At 37.5% G+C, this 19494-nt stretch overlaps 1 protein-coding gene across 1 annotated transcript in view; it reads right to left on the bottom strand.

Moving 5' to 3' along the window:
* ercc5 (excision repair cross-complementation group 5) overlaps positions 1-19494 on the bottom strand; it is a 93969-nt gene that overhangs the window by 64552 nt on the left and 9923 nt on the right. Inside the window, exons 4-10 of the mRNA XM_052026570.1 lie at positions 15597-15692; positions 12713-12817; positions 8434-8528; positions 5084-5216; positions 3947-4030; positions 2647-2743; positions 369-663 (exon numbers count right to left, since the gene is read on the bottom strand). Of these exons, the coding sequence (XP_051882530.1) occupies positions 369-663; positions 2647-2743; positions 3947-4030; positions 5084-5216; positions 8434-8528; positions 12713-12817; positions 15597-15692 (905 nt within the window). The remainder of the gene's footprint in view (positions 1-368; positions 664-2646; positions 2744-3946; positions 4031-5083; positions 5217-8433; positions 8529-12712; positions 12818-15596; positions 15693-19494) is intronic.

Here is a 19494-nt window from a genome sequence, read left to right as displayed (position 1 = left end):
ATTTTAAAGTGTAATCTCTTAAAAAGAGATGATTATGTTTCTTTACAATGGTTTCTGGATTTCATCTTTAAAAAAACTACTGAAAATTTGAAAAAAGAGATGTCTGATAATCCCTCAATGTGCTTATATTGATTTTAATCTCTACACTTAAACAGCAGCACTGTACACAACAGACTGGCCTATGCCTCACACATTATTTAATTATTACATAGGTTTTCCACTGCACTTACCAATGTCACTTCCCGTTGATCACACTTGAACTTGTAATACCAACTGCAATTCTGAATTTAAGACATGCTCAAATCATTATGTCCCAACTATCCATACCAAAAGCATATTCTATTTACACAATTAAGTTTATTCAATGCTCTCTTCATCTGTCTCACTTTCAGGAGAGCCACAATCTCTGTATTCATATGGACTTGAAATGTGGTTCCATTCAGATGCTTGCTGAAATCCTTCACTATTACTCTTGTCATTCATTGATGGGTCTTGATGATCATTCAAAACTCTATCCAAACCAGTGGTAGAGCTACTGGCTTTGCATTCTAATACTTTTGAACGTGGTTCACATCTGAAATTTCCAATATTCATCATCCAAGTGCTTAATTTTTGCCAGTTCAGTTTTTGGAAAGCTATTATACAATGCAAGTTTCCTCCGACCTAATTAGAAACCACATCAACAGTAATTAAAGCAAAGTTTAAAATTATTTATCATTACTCAGCTTTAAAATGTAATTAAGCTGAATCTATAACTTGCATCCTGCAGTGGTGCACCAATTGTGAATAATGATAAAACATTCATACCACATTGATTCAGCAGAAAAACAAACAGTGCAAAATTCCCAAATGCAAGATTGTAAATTGTTGAAATTGCTTGGCAATATGGAGATTTACCAGTATTTAGTGAACTGCACAGGCCTGGATTTTGCTGGTACTGCATTTATTCATACAAGTGCCAGCAAAATGACATCTGGTGAACAAGTATTTTGGTTATTCCTGGCAGTGTCAACCACTGGATTCTGCATAAAATCCAGTGATGATGAAGCAGTTCTTTGGAATTTCCCAGCACTTATGGTGGGGAATCTTCTCTTGAATCTGAGCCAAATTAGATGGTACAGAATCCACAAACTCCTTCATGTGAATGGTGATTAATAATGCTGCAGGAAAGCAAGCTAAGAATACCATAAAAATGTTTCTAAATTAGACAACTTTTTAATTTTATTTTAATAAATTTTAATTTTTAAAAATTCATTTAAGTTTTAAGGAATGGCAAGCTTTAACAGATGGCAAAGCTGGGGTGGGCAAGTGATAGCTTTGCTGTCAGTCAAAAGCTTCCAGAGAAATTATGGACCTAATTTATTCTGGACACCCATATGATCTATTACATCATCTGAGACCCAGCTCCATAAGGATTATTTGCTTGGCTCCTGTCAACACTGAAAATCTTCATTGAACTACAACAGATTGATGTTATTATAAGAATAAGTTTCAAAAGTACCAGTCCCACATATACTCACCCAAATCATTGCATGCCATGCATTGTGAAAATACTGTCCTACTTAACATGGTTTTCATTTTATTGGGGCCAATGCTAATACTTGGCCTTACCCAAGTATCACTGTGGAAATTGTGATTTCCAACAGTGGCATTATCTATTGCAAAGCACAGTGCACTCTTCTGCAGGCATCCAGGTTCTCAGGCTGAGGAGCTTATGCTCAGTTAAACCCGTCAATAACACAGTGGTCGCCATTCAAATGAACAGAAGCTGTCTTCTGGGAGAAAAATTAGTTTTTGTTTAAGCTATTTTCAGTGCTTTAATTGATTTTGTATACACGTGCATTTTAGTTTGGTATTATTAACATTCAAAGAAAAACTTCTCCCAAGTATTACTGAACATCTCTGAACAAAGTTCTGGCAGAAGATTGTGATAGACACCGTGCTGGAATAAATTGTGTGTCACTGGGGCAAGTAGCAAGCAATTTTGGGGAAATGGAACATCTCCTCCATTATGTATATAATTTCTTTCATTACTTTTAAATCTCATAATGACTGCAGGATTCCATTTTAGATGTGTATATTAAGCTAATCTGACCCACAACATATCTAATATTAATGGAAAAGTTAGAAAATAACTTTGGGCAAACATTAAATAAACTCTGAACAGAGAAAATTTTAAGGTGGCCCTCACAATTTCCTGATGGAATAAAATACAACTTAAAATATTAGCAGGCTGTCGCCTTCACTTATGTACAAAGATCTCTTATAGAGAACAGATACCACTTTTCTGAAGCTATTTTGCATAAGGTATTATTTACTTATCACAACACAAGATCTTCCACCCATCTGGTATGTGCCAGCTCCCAGCAGAATAATTCCATCCGTTCCATTCCCCCCTCTATCTCCATGTATCCTATTCTCTCTCGTATGTCCATCAACTCCCCACCAATTCTTCTGCCACCCACCTACACTGGAGTAATTTACAGTAGCCAATTAACATACCAACACATCTTGAAGGATCATAATCCGGTTTGTATTTGTGCATTAAAATTCCAGCATATATACAAAACTATGAAAAAATGTTATTGTTTACCACCCTCATGCAGTCCTAAAACAAAAGGCAACATCCAAAATTTTCTTTAATACCTTTTTGGTTTTCCTGTATTGTATACCCTTTTCAGGATTTCGAATATCAAGGTATTCAGGATTCTGTGTGTTGAGATCTGTCACTATGTCTGTCCACCTGAAGTTAGAAGTAAAGACATTATAATAGTGGAAGCATAATTAATTCATTCCAGAATAATTTACAATAACTGCAAAGTCAGTCATTTGTTGAAAAGATTCTTACCACAGTTCAAATTATTTCAATGAACTAAAAATTTCAGAAAAACTAGTTTCCAATCACATAAGCAACATAAGAATGGCAAAGTTTAGCTTAAAACAATTAAGTAACCAGATTTATTTAAACTAATGTTTGATATTAATAATTACACATCTAAAAGAATCTTAAAATATTCATATCCTTTAAAAAAATTTTAAAACTTTGATTCATCTGCTATCTTTCATGACGTCAGAATATCCCAAATGCTCTACAGAAATATTTTTGATGATAATTATGACATAAACACAACAACCAATCTGCAGATTGTTAGATCCAACAAACTGCAATGTGATGATGACCAGATTATCACTTCTTTAAAACAAAATACTGTTCAATGCAGCAAATATAGCTGAGTGAAAAGCCTGCAAGGCTCCATTGATATCCTGCACATTTGCTTAATTATCTTACAGGTCAGAAAGCAATTTCACAAAACATTCTGGATACCTACAGTGATTATTAATTCCTCCCACTAATCAAGTTGGAAAGATACTACTTAGTCAATTTGAATTAATGAACTCTTCCCAGTGCAGAGTCATGCAGATCAGAAAAAAGCCCTTTAGCCCACTGAGTCCATGCTGACCATCTGTCACCCATTTACATTATTTTCCCAAAATTCGCCACTAACCTACAGAGTATGGGCAATTTACAGTGGCCAATGTCTTAGAATGTGGAAACTTGAAAAATTATCCAAGTTATCTAAATTTAATTATGACCAGAAATTTGGCACATTGCAATTTTTTTTGGTAATTTCTTGTTTGAGTACAAGATATAGGGAGTATACTTGACAATTGAGGTATTTTTGGAAAGTAACTGCTCACTATTACTAGTTAATAATGGATTATATGTACAGCATTATTTATACTGCTGCAAAATGCAGTCTTGAAGTTAAAAGTGACCAATTACCACTTGAATTAAAAAACAGAAAATGCTGGAACTACTCAGAAGGTCAAGCGGCATCTGTGAAAAGAAAAACAGAGTTTATGTTTCAGGTTGCCCTTTCATCTGGTGACCCTAGAGCGCAGCCTACTCATGAAGAACAATATAATGTTTATACATAAAACTTACTTTTTACAGTGAATAGCTGGATGTTTTTTACTTGGTTCACCTATTAAGATCCAAAATTCCATTTCCTCAAGCGGGAGCTTGCCTCTGTTATCAAAGGACAGAAAGCAGTCAAACACAAGGCATGACTAGATATAATATGATTTTTACTGGGTTTCTGATGGTTATTAATAAAGGCAGTAACTGTTGTCATTTGATTTTAAAATACAAAACATCAAACTATTTTAAGAAAATGCATCTTTAGTAGGAAATTTTGAATGGACCAGAAGCTGCAGTTTTGATAAATCATAAAGAGATATTCAACTCTTTAAGTTTAAAGTATAGAGGCATATAATAAATACCAGACAATTTTATATTTCCAAACTTGTACATCCCTGACTGGCACCTGGTGGAATAGTGTGCACTATTTTGGGACTCCTAATAGACCAATAAAGGACAAATCATGTAGCAGGATTTTTTTAAAAATCGGGAATGCAGTATCACAATTTACATTATCAGATTTGATATACTTGAGCTTTCTTCTTCCCTTTATGCTGATAAGATTAATAAAATGCTGTTATGATTGCTTTAAAATAAGATTATTTCTCCATTGTAAGAGCACAAATTTGGGATAAATGCAAACAAAAAATTTGCTCAAACAGAGCCTCAACTTTATTTTAAACATGAATAGTTGCTCAAAAAGATGACCAGACTAAAGTACCACAGACACTTTCTTTACCACAATATATTTCACACACTGGTGTCTAATATTCATGTTGCATGGGGACATGAGGATCTCGCTCTCTAAACAAACAAAATAGCTCAAATGTGTTCAGTAACATTTTTCTGATGATTACTAAGTTAAATGAGAACCAAGCCTCTTCAGAATACTCATGGTAACCTTTTAAGTTAATGGTTATTCAACTGATTACTTAAAAATATCGGTAGTGTTAGAATTTTGGATATTCCTGGAAGCTCAATTGCAGTTTAAGGTTCAATTCTGTATTGTAGTCTTGTCCAGAAAAATTTATGCTAAAAAAAATGCAATCTAAAAAATGAGTTGAAAGTGATCTTTCTTTCTGATAATCCAACTTTGAAATATATTTTTAATGAGCTGACAAGCAATCAGAGAAGAAGCAACGTAGTTAGAGTTATACGTACCTAAATGCTTTGGATGCCTTTAAAGGGGTAGCCTCAAATCCAATGGGACAAAAATAATGATTCTGGCAATGATATATAAAAGCCATAGATTCATCCTTCAGGCCTTGAGTTAACTTCAGTAAGGCACCTTCAGCTGCAATATAGATATAAATCAGAATCCAACAATATTAGATGATTCCATAAACATTCTCGAGTTAAACCATTGATAAATGTTCAGATTATTTTTAATTATCATTATTAAAATATGAAAGACAACATCCTAATCCCTGGCTTGAGGAAAAGTAGCCTTCCGGAGTTTCTACTTGTAATTCCTAACAATGAATCCTAATTCGAATTGCAATGGTATGAATGTTTACTGAGAAAATCAGGGTTTGATTCCGGAGAGGGAGGCTGAGAAACAGCTACCACATCCAAGGAAGGCAGCAGGCGTGCAAATTACCCACTCCCAACTCGGGGAGGTGGTGATGAAAAATAACAATACAGGACTCTTTCAATGCCCTGTAATTGCCCATTGTCTATGCAAGAGACAGGGTGAGAGGAGCCGTAATCAAGGTAGCTGTAGGTGTCAGTGGGTTTGTAGAAGATGTTGGTGGATAAAGAATCTCCTGAGATGGAGATATCAAGAAAGGAGAGAGGTATCAGAGATATTCCAAGTCAATTGGAGAGCCGGTTGAAAATTAGTGGTGAAATTTATAAAACTGTTGAGTTCTGCACGGGTACAGGAGGTGGCATCAATGCAGTCATCAGTCATCAATATAGAGTAGAAAGAGTTGAGGAATGGAGCCAGAGTAGGCTTGGAACAGAGATTGTTCAACATAGCCAATAAAAAGGCAGCGTATCTGGGGCCCATAGCAACACCCTCAGTCAGTAGAAAGAGGGGTTGAAAGAGAAGTTGTTTAGAGTGAGGACAAGTTCAGCCAGGTGGAGGAGAGTGTTAGTGGAAGGGGACTGGTTCTGTCTCTGGTCAAGAAAGAAGTGGAGGGCGGTGAGGCTGTCATGATGGGGAATGGAGGTATATAGGGACTGAACGTCTATGGTGAAGATGAGGTTGTGTGTGGCAGAGAACTTAAAGTTATGGAAGAGTTGGAGTGCGTGTGAGGTGTCACTGATGTAGGTGAGGAGGGATTGGACTGGGCGGACAGAATAGTATCCAGGTACGAGGATACGAGCTCAGTGAGGCAAGAGCACGTGGAGTCACTAGGTCTGCTGGGACAGTCCTTCATGTGGATTTTGGGGAGAAGATAAAAGCGGGCAGTCCTAAGTTGCAGAACTATCATGTTGGTTGCCATTGGGGTAGGGGGTGGGTGGGGGGGAGGGGAGCAGGAGGAGGAGATATCCCGAGGTGATGAGGTCTGTGGTGGTGCAGGAGATAATGTCCTCGTGGTCCTCGGTGGGGTCATGGTTCAGGGATAGGTAGGAGGAAGTGTCTGAGAGTTGGCATCTGGCCTCTACAAGGTAGAGGTCAGTGCATTGAACTACCACGGCACCACCTTTGTTGGCTGGTTTGATAACTACATCAGGGTTGATGCGGAGGGAGTGGAGAGTAGAGCATTCAGAAGGGGTGATGTTGGAGTGGGTGAGGGGAGAAAAGTCAAGACAGCTGATGTCATGCCGAGTTGGCTATGGGTGGGTCCAGGGAAGGGCCCGGTGGGGGAGTCCAGGTGGAAGAAGAGGGCTGGAAGCAGGAGAATGGGTCATCAGAAGGGGGAAAGAGGACTCCTTACTAAAGAAGATGTGGAGGTGGAGAAAAAAAAATTGGCATCATGACAGGCTTGGAATTCGTTGAGGTGGGGCGTAGAAGTACAAAGGTGAGGCATTTGGTGAGAAGAGACCGTTCAGCCTCAAAGAGGGGGAGGTCAGGGGGGATGGTAAAGACACGGCAGGAGTCAGGGCCAGAGGAGGAAGGGTGGGGGGAGGTAGAGGGGCTGGGCCGGTGAGAGGAAAGGGGAGAGAGAGGTTGGGAGTGGTACAGGGGTAAAGAGTGGGATGAAGAATAGGAGGTGAATGGAGGGAGGGAACAAGAAGGGGAACACGAGGAGAGGTCAGGGCAGGGGGAGGTAAGGGAGGGGGTTGGGACTGGTTTAGAGGAGGTGCAAGGTGGGATGCAGAATTAGAGGTAGATGGAGGAAGAAACAGAGCAGAGGAACAGAAGGCGAAGCCCAGGGAGAGGGAGGCCCCCCAGGGAGGAAGGGAGTGAGAGGAGCAGAGATTGATGTAGGGCAGGAGCACAGGTGTCCAGGCAAACGCGGGGGTGGCACTGGGGGACCATGCGGAGGTGGGATCCTCCGACTACAGGCTGGCGGAGGAGGGGGAGCTGAAAGAATGCCTATGTGATAGGGTGGAGAAGGTTGTTATCTGCAGCTAATCTGTCTGGAAGCGGTATAAATTGGAGGGAGATGAGAACAATGGAGAGAGTCAAAAAAGCCATGTGAACTGAGAGATATATAACACAGGGATTGCTGGAAATCAGAAATTAAAAGAGCATAGTGGGAAACCCCAGCTGGTCAGGCAGCACCTGCTGAGAAAAGGACTAAGTTAATGTTTCAGGTCAATGAGCTTATAGAAGTACTGGCTACTTCTGACACAAGCTGAAATGGCTCGTTACCTGAAATTGTTGAATTCACGCTTAAGTCCTGAGGCCCGCAAATTTGGCTCGACAGAAGGTGGGATGCCATTTGTTAAGCTTGGGATGGGCTTTGTTAAAACAGTACAAGAGGCCAAAGATGAGTCTCAGAGGGGGAGTGGGATGAAAAGCTAAGCTGATAGGCAACTGAAATGTGGTCTCCATTGCTCTAATACTACCCATGTCATTGACATTCATTTGGACTTCACCGTGTCACAGGCATTCCCTTTGTTCTCCCCATCCCTCCCTCTCTACAAATGCAGCATTGTTTCCCCAGATGTGATGAAAGGTCATCAACCAAAAATGTTAATTCTGCTTCTCTCCTGACAGATTTTGTCTGACCCATTGAGTATTTCCAGGATTTATCTTTTTATTTCAGATTTCCAGCATCCGCAGCTTTTTGCTTTTTGACTGTTAGTGAAGGCAGCAAAATAATAAAGTACTAATTGTTTTCTGTGCAGTGTGACCAAAATAAATTGGAGGAACAAATAATAAATTTAAACCCACATCACACCCAGACTACAGCTCACTTCAGACTCACATGATAGTAAAGTGAAAAAAAAAGTCATTTGGCAGATAAATATCATGATAAAAATCGATCCAATCAAAAATAATGCTTAGTTTTACAGATGCTGCAGGACATTAACATGTACACATTTTATAACTACATGCAGCAATTAAATGGGCTAAAGAATGTTTTAATACAGAAATAAAGTGTTTAAATTACCAGTTTCTCCAGCTGTTCTATTTTTCCCATGGGGTTTGTACAGAACATAGGAACAGCCTCTCATATGAAAATGCTCATTAAGCTGCCTAAACCATCTGTGAAAATACAGAGGATAAGTAAGATTTAAATAAATAATCATTCAAATTGAAATGATCCTACTTTAATTTTGGTAGAAGCATTCTTCAGGCTAATGACATTGTGGTAACATTCACCAGAATTGACTGGAAAGATTGTGGAGGTATTTTTTCGATGTTTTTGAACGTGGGACAAACTGCAACCACTCTGTAAAATCGTGAATTTTGTTCTGAGCATATTGTGATCTGAGACAACTTCTCCAAGTAAAATTATTTAATAATTCCTCAGAATGAAATATTTTTTGCACTTTGTGCTGAAAGTAGGAATACTATCCTAGCATATTCAGGAAGACCAGCTGCCAATTTTTGCCCTGCAAGATAGTATCAATGAAATATAACATTTCTGAAGGTGCTGACTGAGGGGTGAATATACCACAGTTAATTCTTATTAGGAATTCATATTAATCTTCAAAAAAAAACTGATCAAATAACAACATTCGTCACGTGAACACGCGATAACCACTTTATCATGATCTTTTTCTGCCACAGTAAGCTTACCATATCTTAAAAGAACCAGCATTGAAACATGATAAGTTCTCCAGTGAAAGAATTGTTCATTGATTTATTTCATTGTTTGTAGCACTCCTAAAAATGTTTCCTAGCTACTAAATTTTTAATCAAATGCTATTAACAAGTTTATTGTTCACAAGTTCCCACTAATAAAAGAATTTAGTTACAATTGTATAAAATACACATGAAAAATTAAAACCTGTTAAAAGCATGAATAAACAAATCTGCTGGTACTGTGGTAACACTTAGTTATGTCCCACTTTCCTACTTTCCAATTCTTCTTTCACAAGATCACATTGCAGCGAAAACTGAAGTTAGTTAAATTTGACTCCAAGGAGAGACAGGAAAATGAATGGTAGAACTTGCGGCAGTGGAAAATTCTATGCCCATATGACAAAAACTGAGTGTTTACATTGAATAACTATCCCACATAGTGCTTAGTAAACTTGCTATTTTGATGATATTTAAGACCAGCAGCTCATCACATGAAGTTTTCTAAAAAAAAATCTTGCTGGATGAAGCAACCAAGTTTTGATGGAACACACTTTGGCATTGCCGTAAAACAGGAAAAAGTAACAGTCATCAAATAATCTCTGCTGTGATAAGAATGTGTATCCAAAACAAAACTAATTTGATCGTACATTATGACTTAAAATAGAAACAGCAGCTTGATATTTCAGAGCACCGTTCTGGTTGAACGTTTGGAGGAGATATACGGAGATGTGCAAAAAAATAAAATTGATAAAGGGGGACAAAGGAGAGAACACCGAGTTATTGGAGAAATGAAAGTGGTGATTAAAGTGGAATGGCAGAGGGATTTAGGGAAAGAATTCCAAAAAGTAGAGTAGCTCTACTACCTATGATGGAGTAAAAGGATTTTGAGATTGGCAAAAGTTAAAGTTGGAGATCTTAAGGGTAGGGGAGATACAGAAGACTGGAGAACGTTGAAGCAAGACAGTCTTCATCAAAAGAGGCCAATGAGGAGTTTATGAACTATAGAAAGAAAGAATTTTGAGTAAGTTTGAATTTATTGAAGATGAAAGGTGAGAATATAACACGTTGAAGGGATTGCCTTTAGAGGTTACAAAAATGTGGCTAGAATTCAAGCAGTGGTAGATCCCAAGAGGCTATTCAAAAGTCTAGAAATAGGCAACAGAATCTCAGGATAAGAACTGGACCATGTAAAAGTGACACAAGGAGAAACTTCATGTAGAAAGCTAGAAATCTTTTCAGAAGGGCTGTAGGTGCTCAGTTATTAAGTATTTAAAAACTGGGATTAAGAGATTTTTCTGAAATGATTTCAGAGATGTGAAACTGAGTAGGCCATTCAACACCACAAGTCTATTCTGCTGTGATCATTCTCTATCCATTGACTCATTTTTAGATATTTATTTAGATATTTATTTATTAGTCACACGTACATCGAAACACACAGTGAAATGTTTCTTTTTGCATTACTGAGAATGTGCTGGGGGCAGCCCGCAAGTGTCGCCACTCTTCCGGCGCCAACATAGCATGCCCACAGCTCCTAACCGGTATGCCTTTGGAATGTGGGAGGAAACTGGAGCACCCGGAGGAAACCCATGCAGACACACAGGGAGAACGTACAAACTCCTTACAGACAGCGGCAGGAATTGAACCCAGGTTGCTGGTGCTGTAATAGCGTTACACTAACTGCTACACTCCTGTGCCTACGCTAACACCACGTTAAGACTAATGTTAGTCTTAAAAATGACAACTGCTCTACCATTCATTATTTTTTTTTGGAAAGAGTTCCTGAGTACTGCTACTTTGCATGAGAAGAAATGCTTTTTGATTTTATTTCTGAATAGCCCTTACACCACCTTGTTCTGGGTTCCCCACCAGGGAACAATCTATTTGTTTCTGCCCTCTTATATCTTCTTATTATTTTAAACTCTGATTATACAAATTTCCTTATCAGGGGACAATCTGACAGCATAGCATTGGTTGTGGAAATTTGTTTAGAGTAACCTTTATCTTTAAAAGAAAAGCCAATTAAAAAGTCAAATTAACAAACAGAATAATGGTGACTGGGACAAATTTACATTTAATATATCAAGACACATCATAAACTGTCACTGGTGTCATACCATTACACTTTGATGTACAATACCAATTTAAAGAAATTAATTTCATTTAAATCTATTTCCTAACAGGAGAATCCCTAACATAATGTGAATCTTTGACAATATAATTCTGTTTTGATGATATAATAATACCAACATTAAAACAATTGCAGCTCCATTTATAAATATCAATAACTTATCCAGTGGTAAGATCTCCAAATCCAATCAGCAATCTCTGCTGTTAGGCAATTCCAGTGGGCTTCACTAACCTTCCATGCGGAAGGAAATCTCCTGTCCTTACCCAGTCTGGCCCGTATGCAACTCCAGATCAAAAGCTATAGGGTTGTGTCTTAACTGCCCTCTAAAACAGCTCAATAAACCACCAGTTGCATTAAAACTACTATTCCACTGTGGAGTATCGTACAGACTGTAGCAGTTCAAGAAGCTGTTACCTTTTCAAAGGCAATTAGAGATGAGCAATAAAGTTGAGCTTGCCAGCAGCACCCATACCCTATGTATTCAATAAAAACATTGCGTATAACTGTTTTGCTCCCTTGCTTCTCATAATCCCCTTCTCACCCCATGTCTTTCATTTTCAAGGCTCTGGTGTGAATAATGCCCACGTGGACATGCACTTTAGGGCATCCAATGCCATCAGGAGTGGTAAATTGTAAAGAGAGGGAAAAAATAGTCTAATGAAATGAAAATCATGTTTGTGGCCAAGTTGTAGATTTATACCTTTATCACAGCAAATTTAAAACTTATTAATGACAGGATTGAGTACAAGTCTTATTTATTCCCCAGTTTTCCTTAAGAGTTTTGAATAAGTGAACTTTTAATTACAGTATAGCTTTCCCCTATTCCCAACCACCAAGAATTCCATCTTTGCTCCTTTGTCAGCACCAGAATTTAACAGCAGTTTCAATTTATCTGACAGTAGACACAACATACGAATGACATCAATGTGCCTTTCACCTCTGTGAAAGGAAGTAAATTGGTAAAGTTATTTGTCTTTAATAATTTTCTATCAGATGCTCAGTCAGAGTATATTCAAGACTGAACTTTAAAACTATAAAATGGAAAGGATAATAAAAATATTTCACACATAAATGCACTTAGCCCAAGTACCTATGTGTATTCACTTAAGGTGTTGCATTTGGCAATTATAAACAAATACTTTACATTCCTGAAATTATCCCTTTTTATGTTTGCCTAATTACTGTTTGTGAATAACAAGCAGCTGTCATGGTAGAAACAACTATTCAAAAAAATTGGTAAAGCATTTAATGCCGTACATGCAATGCTGTTACCAGATGGATTTGTTCTTATAACCAAATTTTTAAAAACTCAGTATTTTGTGCTACCAGCTGGATGACCTTGCAGGAAACAAAACTGCTTTGCTACATGGAAGTGCCACTACAGGGGAAAGCTGTGGTATGGAGAGGGAAAATTGTAGACCAGTTAAAATAAACGTTATATTATGGAAATTGTTCTGTATTTTGTTGTTAGGCTTTCTCTTTGTTAGTTAGCCCACTTTCTATGGCTTACCTCATTAGTGTTGCATTTCCTGTGAAGGGTCCAAATCGGATGTCTTCAAAGGGCTGGTGAAAACCCAAGATATGCAAAGCCTCCTCCTGGGTAATTGGTGGAAGACTGGAAAACATAACAAGAAACATTTGTATTATATTAATCAGCAACAATCCATTTTAGAAATTACTATTGTCCAACTTTTTGAAAAGTGCTGTTTCTTTTGTACAGCAATTAAGCAGACTTTATTTCTATTTAAAATAGCATTGCAGGATAAGTCTATTCTCAAAAGATAATCATTAACAGGAATCTTAATAACCTGCCATAGTAAGAATTACACCCAGTCTTTGTTGTGAGAGAGAGAGACAGGGGCCAGACTTTGTGCAGATAACAAAAAACTTGGGTACCATTATGGCCTTCTCTGATGTATCCAATACACCCAAAACAAAATCAAAATAAAGTATGCCCTATAATGTACTAAAAGTATTAACACGTTAAATAAACATATTAAAACTTTAAAATATTTTGTGTTTGAAGGGCCCTTCTATACTTCGTTGTCTATAAACTGGGTGATCAGTTTCCAGATTTGTATTAAGTGGCTCCTTGCTGTGTGATGTCACAAGTGCAGTTTTAATAGTGTGTAGCCTGTTTCTTTACACAGCTCCATCTTGTGGTTTCAAAAACAATCACTATTTGTAAGTACCAATACATTAGGAAGTAATGTGAAGGTTGATCCTTGTTCACACCTATCTGTACACATTCCTCCATTCCAAATTATTTTGGTGTGGCTCAAATCCTCTGGGGAAAAAAAACAAGATGGGATCTGGGGCTGACCTTGAGATTACACAGATCCATGGTTGGCATTTGTCAGTTTGGAATGAAACACAAAACTAAATTAACAGCATGTTTTAAAATGTATAATTTTAACATTTTGAGATTATTTTCATCAATATTATTTTCTCAAAAATTAGTACCAGAGTACTCTGTATGGATAATTTCCTAACTAGGCCAATTTTGTGTTACCTTACCATACTATACTTTATAAAATGCCATTCCTGAAGGAGCCACTGAGAGAGGAATAGAGGAGTGCAGCATAATTGGGCTTGATGTGGTGGGGTGGGGGGGGGGGGGAGGTGGAGGGATCAAGAGGAAGATCAGGCAAATGGGAGATGGTGAAAGGTACAACTGCTGATATTTTGAACTTGGAAAGAAAGGTGTTGGAGGTAGAGAAGTGGGTATGAGAAGCAATGGAGGAGTGGACTAGGGAATCACGAAAGAAACAAAATTCCTTTGGAATGTCAGAGAGGAAAGGTCAATATATTTTGTGGTTGCAGCACATACCTCTTCACCTCCAACGCAACCCTTTAAGACCCTGAACACTCCTTCTGGATGACACAATGGCTGCTCCTACTTTTCCCCCCAATCTAGTACACTGCATTTGCAGCTCACAACAAAGACTTGTTTTTAAACATCAGAGAGAACAAACGTTAACTGTGGAATCTCTTTATTGAACTGCCCTATTATTTCTCCAAGCGTAGCCTGAGCTGTTATCTCAATTGTCCACCTCATTGACCTTTTTTCCGACGGCCTTCTCCACAGTTTCAAAGAAGCTCACAAGTTAGGGAACAGAACATCAACTTGTACCAGGTATTTAAAGTCAGTATTAGGGTCAGAAGAATGCTAAGAACTTTAGAGTTTTATCAAAGCTCCTATTTCCTCTGAAACAGCTGCCAAAATGGGATAGAAATGCAGGTAATTTTGCACTGGTGCTTGCAATGGAGATTTTCTCTCAAAGTAATAGGATGGTCTGTGCAGGGTCATCATTGAATTTTTCTTCCTATACATGGTATATAATCTGCTTAACAAGATCTTTCTGATTCCACTCATTTTCCTGTAATATTACACAATTTCTTGTGAAGATATTTCCTCACATGAGAGCCTCCTTTTGTCACACTATTTAATGATTTGCTGTCTTTTCACTTCCTTTTACCTGATAGTTCCTCTTACAAGATGTTCATCTATAACATCCTCCACCTCTGAGAAATATCACTGATATGAAAAATTGACTACTTTTCTATCTCCAGAGATGTCATCTGATTTGCTGAATGTTTCCAGGATTTCATATTTTTGAACAACTACCATATTTTGCTTTCTGTATTAGAGTTAGGGCTGTTGTATTGCTCAATAGTTCAGCTTTAAAATACATCAGGTAGAATTAGATCAAGGACCTTAGCATTAAATATGTAAGAAAATTTACTCTAGTGTTACAACTAGGCTTGAAATTATTTCGGTTTTAATTTTTGGTTGAGTTCAGAAATGGTACTTTGATCTTTTATTAGTGTTCAGCAAAATTGGGTATTTTCAGCTGGGAGAAAAGCTTCACTTAAGAGATACACAAGCTCAGTACAATTAAATCAAAGTAGATAATAATAAATACATAATATTTCAGGCTCTTATTTAACTATCTAGAGAAATTCTTCATTTTCCAAACATAAGCAAAAAAAATTTTGCAATTCACTCCATTTCTGGCCATACTTTTTCTCGTGGCCTCTTTCACCACTGTCATGCTAATGATAAGTGCATCCCACAGACAAATGTGACCGATCAGTGGTCTCTACGAACATTTTGAAAGGCATTCTGAAGGTAAAATGAATGAAAATGTAATTTCTGTATGGTTGATGTTGACAATACCAAATTTTAAATTGGTTAAAAAAAATTTTTCCTGGTCTTCGGGGATGGATTTTTTCCCCATTTTTTATTTAGTTAAAACTGAGAAACTTAAGCCCCTACTATACACTACTTTGATATAATGATAGAAATTCTCACAATTTCAGATAGTGAATATAAAACAAAATTAAGAGAACAAAGATAATGATAATCCACAACAGGAAAGCAGTAACTACACCTTCCTGTTCCACAGGTACTAAATAGATAGTTCCAGCATGAAACCAAAGAGGATATTCCACATGAAGTCTTGTATTGTGGACGACTGATGCAATACCTATAATAGGACAAGACAGAAGAAATAAAAAATTAGAATCTCAGCATTCTTGTATATGTTCTATCAAAATGTGTGCCTGTGAAATAATGTCTTCCAACAAGCGTCCAAAAAGCATGACATACAAATTTCATGGCTGGACAACTTTAATAACAAGCTTTTAGATGAACCAGAAGTTAAGATGAGCAACTCAAATCAAAAAACTCTTCCTTACCCACTCACATTTCCTCAGGTTATTCATTTAAAAAAAACTACCCATAACCCCATCCCTCAACTATACTTTCTTCTGAATCTAGTCTTTTGACCTCTCACAACCAGCCCACTTCCCGCTAACCCAACCACACCAGCAGCCATGACCTTCAGCCACTTAAATCCTACTCACTGGAATTTTCTCCCACAACACCTTGGTTTGGCATCTTGCCAGAGTTTGTTAAGGAAGTGGTAAGAGGGAATGTGGAAAATAGAATTGATCAGTCAACATGGAATTATCAAAGCAAAATCAGGCCTGTTTTGTACATCTGTTAGAGCTTCCTGAGGTTGCAACTAGCAGAGAGAAAAAAAAATCAGGGAGTGAGTGGGGAACCGGTGGATGTGGTCATTTGGACTTTTAGATAGCCTTTGATAGAAGTGCCACACAAGGTTATTAAACAAAATTAGAGCACTTGGTTTTGGAAATATTACACTTATCTTGATGTCTTCTTATGCAACAACAAATACAAAACAACTGTTTAATTTCTTTGATGTTTATTTACTCCCCAGTAGAAGTTCTGTGTTAGTTTGTAAGGAACTTCTGCTAATTTTTTTTTGTGTATCTATAGAAACTTGTACAGTTGCTGAAATTCATTGGAACATTTTTCTATAATAAAGGCAAATTACTGTTGTTTTATGCAAAACTAGCTTATCTTGTCACTGACTATAATCTACCATATTTAATTCCAGGAATTTGCATCCCTGATTACAGTCCCTTACCTTTCAATATGCAATTACATTCATTGTTTTCATTACTGGCGCTGGATTTGGATCCAATGTTGACTGGGGAAAGTAAAATTCACCTCACTTCCTGTCATTTGTGAAGAGAGTTTGGGCTGTCTCAAGCTGATTGTAAAGAGGCATTGCTTCAAAATACAAACCTGCTTATACCCTACCATAAAACAAAGTCAGACAGATATCTGATGCAAAATGAAAATAATTCCATACAATCACAGTTAATAATAAGAGTTTAGGAAAACAAGGCTAAAAGCTGGTTTTACTATAAAGCTTTTGATTAGTGGCAGTACTCAAGTTGTGTGGAAGGTACTAGTTCCTGCTAAAGTGTGAGCATCAATGCAACCTTTTTTTTAACATAACTCATTAAACTGCAAGAATGGGGCTGCAAAACTGCAAGATGGCGGCATGGCAGTGTAACGGTTAGCATAACACTATTACAGCGCCAGTGACCCGGGTTCAATTCCTGTCGCTGTCTGTAAGGAGTCTGTACGTTCTCCCATGTGTATGCGTGGGTTTCCTCCAGGTGCTCTGGTTTCCTCCCACGTTTCAAAGGCGTACAGGTTAGGAGTTGTGGGCACGCTATGTTGGCGCCAGAAGTGTGGCGACACTTGAGGGCTGCCCCCAGCACGTTCTCAGTAACGCAAAAAGACGCATTTCACTGTGTGTTTCGATGTATGTGTGACTAATAAATAAATATCTCATCTAATCTAATAGGGAAGTGCTGACATTTAGTATTGGAAATACTAAATGTAAATATTAGGACCAGTAGTTATTTTATTGGTCTAGTACGCCACAGATCTGAACCAACTATTCTGAAGATACTGACCTGGAATTTCCTGAATGGGACCCGCACTTTCACCAAATGCATTCCCAATTGTCCCAAACTTAGGTGCTCTGGATCCTCGTGGTAGATTTTGGCTGTCTGAGACTATCCTGAAATTAAGCAATGAGGCCTTGAGCCCCTGACAGTACAAATACTCACTACAAAGGTCCCTTGGAAACCCTTGATAGATGCTCCGCCCCTTCCACAAAATTGTCAGAAGTGCTGGAAATGAATGCAATGGTCAACTGCATTAAAGACTGCAGAAGGTCAAAAAGGATTAGGATTAGTGTACCCTGTCACAATCATGTGGGATATCATTAATAATTTTGATGATAACCATTTCAGAACTGTGACAGGTTAGGAACTTGTTTGAGGGATTCCAATAAATAATGACACAGGCACAAAATTGGAGCGCCGCAAAACATTCAGTTTTGAGGGAAAAGCAGGGTTAGAGATGGGGCAGCAGTTGCAAGCACAATGGGGTAAAAGACTTTTTCTTTGAGAAGGGTAGTGATGTCAGATTTGAATTTTCACAGGGGGAGGAGGGAAAAGAGACCATTATAAACAATTTCCATTAACGTGGGGGATCTACAGGAAAGTTGGTTGGACAATTGTTTAGGATTAAAGTTGCACAGAATGGATTGCAAAGACAACAAAATTTGAGAATCTCTAAGAGAAATGCAAGGAAATCTAGAAATTTCTGCAAGTGATTTCCTACACCACAACAAGGTGGGCTGCCCTGCAATCTTTTCTGGAAATCAGTTAATTGACAAAGACAATTTAAATATAAACTATTCTCAGTACAAGACATCCTGAAAATACTACTCTTTTTTTAAAAACAGGAGGCAAAAGTAAATTTTTTTAATGCCATGATTACTGTTCATAATCTCTCTGGACTGGAAATACTATTTCAATTAAATATTTCAAATACAGTTGCTTTTGTTTTTAAATGAAAATTGTTATTTCAGTTTCTACCTTACTGTGCTCCAATCTCTATTTAGAATTCTGTACAAGTTTTAAAATGTTATTTAAAAGTTGTGACTTTTACTTTCTGGATTTGCGTCTACAAGAATTCATCAGTGTAATCTTGCAGATGTCACTTGTTGAACATCAGAAATCCTTGTGATTGCAAATGATGTTAGAAAGGGGGAAATCCATGCTTGAAAGAGATCACTGGATATTTGTGGGCAGCTTCTTTCAGGAGTATTGGCAAGTTCTGTCATTTCTATTGCCAAATGCAAACACCAGGCCAAAGAAAGCTCTCATATAAAAAAAGTGGCAAATACAGGAGAAAAACCCAGCACCTGTAGGACTGAGACGTTACAATAATTAGAGCCTTAATTAATCCAAAACATACATGATTAAGGGAAAGGAAAATTTAAACCAATTGTGCAAATCTAATTTTCAACTGCATCCTGTTGATGATTAAAATGTTTAGATTTATCAGATGTGCGAGACAACAATGTTTATGAACATCCTGTAGAAAGTCACAAATCAGTGCGGCCAAACATGAGGTTTTTCCAATATACTGCTTTCAGACCAATGTTCTTCTCATCTGCTACTGCTAACAGAAAAAAAACATATCCACCTGTGAAAAACAGTGAAAATTCCAACTTGCTGAAGATAGCACAATAATAGTTATTTAGCATCAGAATTACTTAAAAGGAGAAATACAGTCATAAATTGCAAATATCATATATAAATGTAACAGGTCTGTACACTGTTAAGTATTATTGCAAGTGTTGATATTCATTCTTCTGGCCCCACTCACAACTGGAGAGTAAAACACACAAACAGCTAGGGATACAAGGAGATGAAAGATCTGAACCAGGGATGCTCTGCATTGGGACAGCTGCAAGATAAGGTGATGAATAAAAATATAGGGTTGAAGAATTAAGAATTTAAAAAATTAAATGTTAATAAAAAAATGCATACAGCTCTTATTATATTAGTTGCTGAAGTCCAAAATAGATACACTTTAGATGATGCAAGCCA

This window comes from Pristis pectinata, chromosome 11 (genome assembly GCF_009764475.1).
Source record: "Pristis pectinata isolate sPriPec2 chromosome 11, sPriPec2.1.pri, whole genome shotgun sequence".
NCBI lineage: Eukaryota > Metazoa > Chordata > Chondrichthyes > Rhinopristiformes > Pristidae > Pristis > Pristis pectinata.
This window is presented reverse-complemented; position numbering and strand designations above follow the sequence as displayed.